The sequence below is a fragment of the Microtus ochrogaster genome, linkage group LG1 (assembly GCF_000317375.1).
Source record: "Microtus ochrogaster isolate Prairie Vole_2 linkage group LG1, MicOch1.0, whole genome shotgun sequence".
Lineage (NCBI taxonomy): Eukaryota > Metazoa > Chordata > Mammalia > Rodentia > Cricetidae > Microtus > Microtus ochrogaster.
Window position 1 is genome coordinate 56300420 of NC_022027.1, and position 8636 is coordinate 56309055.

Sequence of the window (8636 nt, forward strand, 5' to 3'; positions counted from 1 at the left end):
AAAAAAAAAAGAATCACATTTTCCTGCAAGGAAGTTTTTCCATATAAAATATTTATTTATAACAAGCCTAGGAGTGGCCAATCATGCTGGGTTTTCTCTCATTAAGTAGGTCTGCATCAGTTTACATTCACAGAAGTGAATCTTTGATTTGGAGTACAGGCAGACTCAGACTCCCAGTACACGACAAACCTCTGCCATTAAATACAACATCTCTCATCACGGTGAGCACCCAACATCACATTTTTCTTTTGTTTCAGCACTACTGCAGTTACTGCTACACTGGGGATGTCTGCACAACTGAGCTGGCTACGACAGTCAGAGCAATCTCACCAAGAGCAACATACTGAGAGAGAACTGCAAATACACAAGTCTAAGCAACCCACAAACTCTTCTGTCTTTTACTCTGAACACATACTTTTAAATAATGAAGTACACCAGATCAGTGGATCTGGCTGTATAGGAAGCTGTTAAAAAATAAGGCAGTGGATACAAATACAGATAGTTGGTGCCTGTAGCACTGCCTTAACATGAAAAGTCTTTAAAACTTGTCAAAGGATAGTACTAAATTATGAGCATGTTTCTAACAAAAGAACTTCCCATCATAGAGCTAATCAGAAAATATTTTAACTACATTTTTGAGATACAATTAAATTTTCCCTTCCCTCTTATCCCTCCAAAGTCTTTCATATACCCCGCCCCCGCCCTCCTTCAATCCATGGCCTCTTTTCACCATCATTGTATGCATGTGTCTATATAATATACATTTATAAAAACTGCCTGTTCGGCCTATATGATGTTATTTGTGTATATGTCTTCAGGGTTGTTGGCACTGAACAAACGATTGGTGTGCTCTCCCCTCCCAGCCTTCCTCAGCTGCCTATTGTTCCTCGTGTAGGGTTAGGCTTCCTGGGATTTCCCCATCCACAATGCATGTCTGTGGGTGGCATCCTTGTTCAGCTCATGTTTGGGTCGCCATACTGCCCGAACTTCATGAGTACAGTTACTAGGAGCCACACTGACAGGAAACTCACACAAGCTTTCTGCTCCTCTTCTGCAATATTCTTTGAGCCCTAAGTGTGGGAGTGTTTTGTAGAAGTATTCATTGTGACTGGACCCCACTACTCTGCAATTTGATTGGTTGCGGTTTTCTGTAATAGTCTCTGTCTGCTGCACAGAGAAGTTTCTGTGGTGATATTTTGTGATCTAACATTTACAGCTTGCCTGAGATCAGAGTGCAGAACTAAAGCCACTAGTTAGCCACAGAGGCCAAGCAGTGGTGGCACACATCTTTAATCCCAGCACTCAGGAGGCAGAGACAGATGGATCTCTGTGAGTTCAGGGCCACCCTGGGCTACACAGGATTGATCTAATCTGAAAGAGAAACAGAGCCAGGTGGTGAAGGCTTTAATCCCAGCACTAAGGAGGTAGAGACAGGAAGTGATATGGCTGGGCAGAGAGAGGCTATAAAGCAGGAGATGGGAGCTCAGGATTCAGTCTGAGGATTTGTAGAGCAGGATTTTGCTCCCTTCGGTCTGAGGATTTGATAGAGGCAAAAGGTCTCTTTAGTGGCTGGCTCCTTTACTTCTCTGATCTCTCAGCATTTACCCCGATATCTGACTCTGGGTTTTTATTATTAGGACCAAACAGAATTCACACTACAAGCTTCCTTGTTAAGGTATCTGTAGGTACAGTTTAGAATGCTGGCAGGTTCTCCTCTGAGATCCATGACTTCACTGAGTTGTGAGCTAGGTTTCCAGGATCAGCATGATTTCTCTCTCACGGAGCAGGTCTTCTGAGCTGCTGGTTACAAGGCGTATGAGCCACACTGCACCTTGTGTTCATGTGCTGTGCTGGTTGCTGATGTGGTGCACAGGCGTCACAGCTGACCGGTTGGTTGGAAACTTGCATGGTACTTTCTGGTACTACGAAAGCTAGTCCTCAGAGATGGGATGTTTAGGACTAACTAGATAATAGTTAATCGCCTACTATGAAAGTATTTATGTTTCCCTTCTACTGGTGCAACAGTTAGGGTTTCTATTTCTTTGAAGAGACACCATGACCACACCAATTCTTATAAAGAAAAACATTTAATAGGGGCTGGCTTACAGTTTCAGAGCTTCAGTCCACTGTTATTATAGTAGGACATGGTGGCATGGAGGCAGACATGGTGCTGGAGCTAAGAGTCCTTGCATCTCGATTCAGAAACAACAGGAAGTGAGTGGTCTGTGACACTGGGAGTAGCTTGAGCTAGGAGACCTCAAAGCCCACCCCCATAGTGACACACTTCCTCCAACAAAGCCATACCTTGTAATAGTGCCACTCACTTTGGGGGCTATTTTCTTTCAATCTACCACAATGTGGTGCCCCAGAAGCTGACTTCAGGTGATTTTTTTTTCTTAGCTCTCTACTTCATATATTGAGGCAGGTACTCTTACTAAAACTGGAGCTTGCTGGTCAGCTTGCTCTGGTGATTCTTTCTCCATCTTTCTAGTTCTGTGACAGGCTACCATGCCAATCCAGTTTTTACTTGATTCTGAGATTTGTTCTCTGTTTGTGGGATTGTTTAGGAAGGATTAGGAGGTGTTGGAGGAGGTGTGTCAATGGGGGTAGGTTCCAGCCATTCTTAGGCTCTCTGCTTTCCACATGCTGATCAAGATGTGAGTTCAGATGCTTTGCCGCTCTGCCCTGCCATGGTTGATTCTTAACCTTCTGAAACTGGAAGCCCAATTAAATACTTTCTTTTATAAAGTGCTTTGGTCATGGAGTTTTATCACAGCAGTAGAAAAGTAACAAAGACACTGCTCAATATCTGAAATTTACTTTCTGCTTTTCAGATGTAACAGGGATATTACCACCAGAATAATCTGAATGCACTCAGGTATCACATTAGAAATGCCCAAACATGCAAACTTGATCATAGGCAACGTCCAAATGAGGTTCCCTCTAAAACAGCAAAATTGTCCTCAAATCCACAAAATGTCCATTTGCTTTAAGTTCCCCTATTTGATTTAACCCAATATCTCTATTCTTATCCCACCATCTAATGTAAGCAAATTTCTGTGCTTAAATTGTCAAACTGAAAATAGTTCTCTGACTGGACCAGCCTGCACACCACACTTGGAGTAGCACTGATTAGCATACAATGTATCTCTTACATGGCCCAAAATATTTACTTTTCCATCTTTTTCTATGCTAACCAAATAAACACACAGGAGTACAATAAAATGAAATATTTTAAATATACATTTTCATAACTATAAAGTAGCTATTTTAAAATAAAGGATATGACGCCGGACGGTGGTGGCGCACGCCTTTAATCCCAGCACTCGGGAGGCAGAGGCAGGCGGATCTCTATGAGTTCGAGACCAGCCTGGTCTACAAGAGCTAGTGCCAGGACGGGCACCAAAGCTACAGAGAAACCCTGTCTCGAAAAATAAAAAATAAAAATAAAACAAAAATAAAATAAAATAAAGGATACGAATTTCTGTGACAGCCTTCAAGGAACCTAAGCCACTTGGAGTTATACCTAAAACCAAAAGATATCACATATTTATATGGATATTTTTAACCATTTCCATAAAACAACTCCAATGAAATTTGTATAACATTTTACTAAGAGATAAGTGAAGACTATTAAGATATAGCTATAGATAATGCAACAGTAAAGAGATGCATAAATCACACATGGGAGAAAACTTTCTCTATTCTGTGTTCTTCCTTATGCTAAGAAATGCAAATTAGTTTACATTTTCACAAAAAGCAACTGATAAGCAATTACCTTGAACGTCATGAGGCTGGGATGCGACGGAGAAGGCCGGCACTTCGAATATGTTTTCTCCAGTTTCAGAAGCAGGAAACCCGTCTTTTGCTTTCCCTTTCTTTGTGGAATACTGAAGTTTCTGTTTATTGTTGCTACCGTGCCATGATTTCTCCTGGTTTATCTTTGTTTGGGTTAGTTTCACTGGGCTAACATGAGAATCCAAGTTTATAATTTCATTAGCACAATCATATTCATGTATTTTGCCATATATTCTAAATAACCTGAAAAAAAAACCCACGTTTTCTGCTTCTAACATTTGCTTACAAACTAGCACAAAATACCCTCTTAAAATGTCCATAACTACAATTTATCACTGATATGTCTCTTTATTTTCCTAAAACTCATCTAAGATTTTATGACAGCTTATCTCCAAGATGGATCCAGTGATCCTTGTCTCTTAGTCACAGGCTTTATGATCTACAAGCTGAGGCACTGAGTCAGAACTGACCGTGATCCAGCCACAGTCTAGCATGTAGTTCTGTAAGTACTCTCTGTCAGAAGTTCTCAGTCTTCCCAATGCTGCGACCCTTTAATACAGGTCTTCATGGTGTGGTGGCCCCAAACATTATTTTCATTGCTACTTCATAACTGCAATTTGTCCATTATGAATTGTAATGTAAATACCTGTGTTTTCCAATGGCCTTAGGTCACTCCTAGAGGGGTCATGACCCACAGGTTGAGAACCAATGCTCTAAAGGGACAGTTTTTCCTCCCATTTTTATATATTGCCTTCAGTCATATTTCTTTTCATTTTTTAGCCTTAGGTTGGTCTTTAGGTTATGAAATAGGATTTTGTCTTTAACACAGTCATGTGTGTGTGTGTGTGTGTGTGTGTGTGTGTTTTCTCTGGAGAGATCCCCAGCCATGACCAGACAGAGAAGATGCCTGTTATCTACAAATTGAAAGGGTATTATTGACAAGCAAAACTTCTCATTTGTAAAGCACATGATAACTATCAATCATGCCATCTGTGCCAGAAGATGCTAATACATATATCCATAAGTACAGTTCCTGGTCAACCACATCTGTACTGGATACCCAACTTCCTTTCCCTACAAATGGAAAAGAAGTAAACTAAGTATATTTATTCTTATCTTTTTATTTAAAGAATTTTTTGAGATGTTTAAAATTTTTTTGTATGCAGGTACCTTGCCTATATTCACGTGGTGTGTGTGTGTGTCTCTGTGTGTGTGTGTATGTGTGTGCAATGCCCATGGAGGGCCAGAAGATATAACCTATGATTAAGGTTACAGATGGTTGATAGCTACCATATGGGTGCTGGGAGTTGAACTTGGGTCCTCTGGAAGGGCAGTCAGTGTTCTGACCAACTGAGCCATCTTTCTAGCTCCATGAGCTAAGTATATTAACAAACTAAACTCCCCAAGCACTACTGTGGGGGTCTGAATGAGAAGTGTCCCCCAGGCTCTGAGACTGGAACATTAGTTCCCAGCTGGCGGTGCAGCCTGGGGAGGTTTAGATGACGCAGCCACCTCAGCCACCACCGGGTTTCTCTTTCTATTTTGTGCTTGCATCTGAAGATGTTAGCTCTCAGTTTCCTGACCTGATCTCCTGCTGCCTGCTGTTGTAGGCCCTGCCAATCTTATTCTTCTGGAACAGGGGTCAAACACACTTTCTTATGAAAGTCACTTGGTCATGGTACTTCATTACAGCAACAGAAAATAACTAATATACACATCTGGTAATGTCAGCTCCTGAAAGGCAGGAACGCAAGTCCCTAGGAGTGGACTCCAGGCCTGGTAATGTCAGCTCATGGACTACGTTGCTGCTGTCTTTCTCACCTACCTCCTATTGAATGTAATTCTGTTCAGCCTACATCTAGTACTCAGATTTGCTCAGAGTATCGTGTAACTATTAGTTACCTTTTCTTGAATGCTGCTGTCCCCTCTCCTCTATCCTCTGCGACATTAGGTGATTTTGATTCACCAGGACCATTCTTAGCACCCACGTGGTCTTCATATCTCTGAGACGAGCTATACACCAGCTTGCCAGCAATACGGGATGAGTCTTTGTTACTTGAGCCTCCTACATGTAGGTAGTTCTGTGTACCCATATTATAGGGAAAATGGAACTTTTGTGTTGGTGAAATACAATCTTTGTCTTCATTAATGATCTTCAAATTTGATGTTAACATTTTTGGTACCTTTTCTTGGCCTACAAGAAAAAAAATATACTAATTATTAATTATTACATATTCCATGTTCTTTGTGAAAAGAAATTTTCTAAATAATGACAGAAAATCTCAATTAAAAGTTTCTAAAGGAGGCCAGTGACATGGCTTAGTGGGTAAAAGTATCTGCTGTCAAGCCTGAAAACCTGCGTTCTGGCCCCAGGACCCACATGGTGGAAAGAGGAAAGTGACTTCTATAATTTATCCTCTGACCTCACAAACACTGTGGTAGTAGCTCCCATACACACAGATACTAAATAAACATAACAAAGTTCAAATTTTTCTAAAGAGCCTAGTAGATAAATACAAGAATTGAAAGACTCAGTACAATAGTACTATAATCTGTACGCTGTAGTCATAAAACAAAGATGCTTATTTCTGGAGGCAGACAGACCTCATCTACACAGTCAGTTTCAGGCTAACCAAGGCTACACAGTGAGCCCAGCATAAAAAAATTCATATGGAAACATATATAAATTATGAGCCATATTAAAACATTAAAGTGTTGAATATTATCGTATAAGAAATATACATTATTTGAATGTGCTTGTTTAGGGGAGAAATTTTTTTATAGTGTATGACAGTGTTGTACTCTGTGTGTTAGCAGCATTACACACAAGCGTGTGACAGTGTGGTGTGTTGTATGTGAGTGTGTTTATAGAAGTAAATGCTCTAGATCCTGAGATTTGATGGACACGTGAAAAAAGGAATTAATACTTTAATATGCTAGTAGGTTTTTTTTATACTGGCATCAACTATACAAGTTTGACTTCACAATAAACATGATAATTTACCTAACAGTTTATGACTTTCAATTTCTTCCTCTAACTCTTGAATATCTGGAATTTCTGAAATCAGTGGAGCTGGAGGGAGAAACCAATCCAGTGAATGCCCCTTAACTGGGAAGCTACATAGAAAACAAAATGTGAGTATATGTTAATAAGGACAACCTATCAAAAATCACTTGTTTATTAAACATGACTCAAATACAAACTTGGTGTGGGACAATTCTATATTCTGTCAATTATATTTTAAATAAATGCTGATTGGCTGGTAGCCAGGCAGGAAGTATAGGTGAAAAAACCAGACAGGAAGTAAAGGTGGGACAATGAGAACAGGAGAATTCTGGGAAGAAGGAAGCTCTTCCTGCAGTCCTGCCCAGACCACAGAAGAAGCAGGATATGACCTGCCCTGCTGAAAAAGGTACCAAGCCATGTGGTAAAATAACAGATAAAAATAATGGGTTAATATAAGTTACAAGAGTTAATAAGAAGCCTGAGCTAATGGGCCAACCAGTTTATCATTAGACTCCCTGTGTGGAACCGAGCAGGACAGAAACCCCAACAAGCAGGCCCTCATGTTACACAAACTCTTGTAAATAAGTTTTCTGCCATGGTTTTGCTTTGCCCCTGTATGGCAATGCTCTCATCTTGTCCCTGTCACAGGACTGACACAACTGCTGTGTGAGGACACTAGCGTAATGGGAGCTGGACCCCGTTCCACTGTCCCCTCACTCAGCTTCAGCAGACAACCACTTGTGACATACCTCACCAATAACTACAGGTAATCAACACATAAATGTCACCATTACTATATTCTAGATTAATCCCATAATTATGAAAAATTGGAAGCCCCTATAATCATAAAACTGAAAAGAAGACATTGCACGACCCTTGTTTCAGGCACACTTACTTTCCAGCTTCATCTGGGCTGCTGAAAAACAAATTATCCAGGGGAAATAAGCAATTGTTTGATTTCGGCATTGCTAAACACCAGACTCTGTCTGAAATCTACAAGATACAAGAAAAGGTTTATATTCATTTACAGGGATGTAAAAGTGATTTTTAGACAGATAAATGAGAATCACTAATTTCCCAGAATGCTTTCTAAATACAGCCACATGCAACTCTTCAGTTCTGTCTTCTGTAAATTCTCTGAAAATGCTTCAACACGAAACACGTCATTCTCTGTCCATTCCTGTTTCCCTGTGTTCCATCTTTATACTGCACGAATGCCTGTCGGTTCCTGTGATTCCCGTGCGGTCCATCTTTATACTGCACTACTGCCTGTCAGTTCCTGTGATTCCCGTGTGGTCCATCTTTATACTGCACTACTGCCTGTCCGTTCCTGTGATTCCCGTGTGGTCCATCTTTATACTGCATGAATGCCTGTCCGTTCCTTTGTTTCCCTTGTGTTCCTGTCTTTATACTGCATGAATGCTCAGAAAGTATATTCTTCACCTGACAAATCCTCACCACTGCTTAAACCACACACTGCTCATTTTTCATTTCAATTATCACCCCCACTACACATCGACACTTCCCTCATTTTCTAAATCCTAAAACATAATCACATTTATATAGGACAAAACATGAAATTGGATACACAAATCATAAAACATAAATTACATTTCTATTTCTTATGATATAGTCAATAACTTGTCCTCAGGACAGAAATTAAAATTTTAAAAACTAAGTGAATATGTTCTCATGGCAAAAGTCCATTTCATGTTAGAATATACGTCACCAAGATTGAGTTCTCTAGTGAAGACATAATCACACGTAGGAGGACTGGAGTTCTCTAGTGAAGACATAATCGCACGTAGGAGGACTGGAGTTCTCTAGTGAA

At 40.3% G+C, this 8636-nt stretch overlaps 1 protein-coding gene across 1 annotated transcript in view; it reads right to left on the minus strand.

Annotated features, from left to right (window-relative positions):
- The window catches only part of Hfm1 (HFM1, ATP dependent DNA helicase homolog), an 83024-nt gene that overhangs the window by 70363 nt on the left and 4025 nt on the right, over positions 1–8636 (minus strand). The window contains exons 3-7 of the mRNA XM_026785336.1: positions 7701–7798; positions 6803–6915; positions 5701–5992; positions 3779–3966; positions 3479–3526 (exon numbers count right to left, since the gene is read on the minus strand). Coding sequence (XP_026641137.1) covers positions 3479–3526; positions 3779–3966; positions 5701–5992; positions 6803–6915; positions 7701–7771 — 712 coding nt within the window. The 5' untranslated portion in view covers positions 7772–7798. The remainder of the gene's footprint in view (positions 1–3478; positions 3527–3778; positions 3967–5700; positions 5993–6802; positions 6916–7700; positions 7799–8636) is intronic.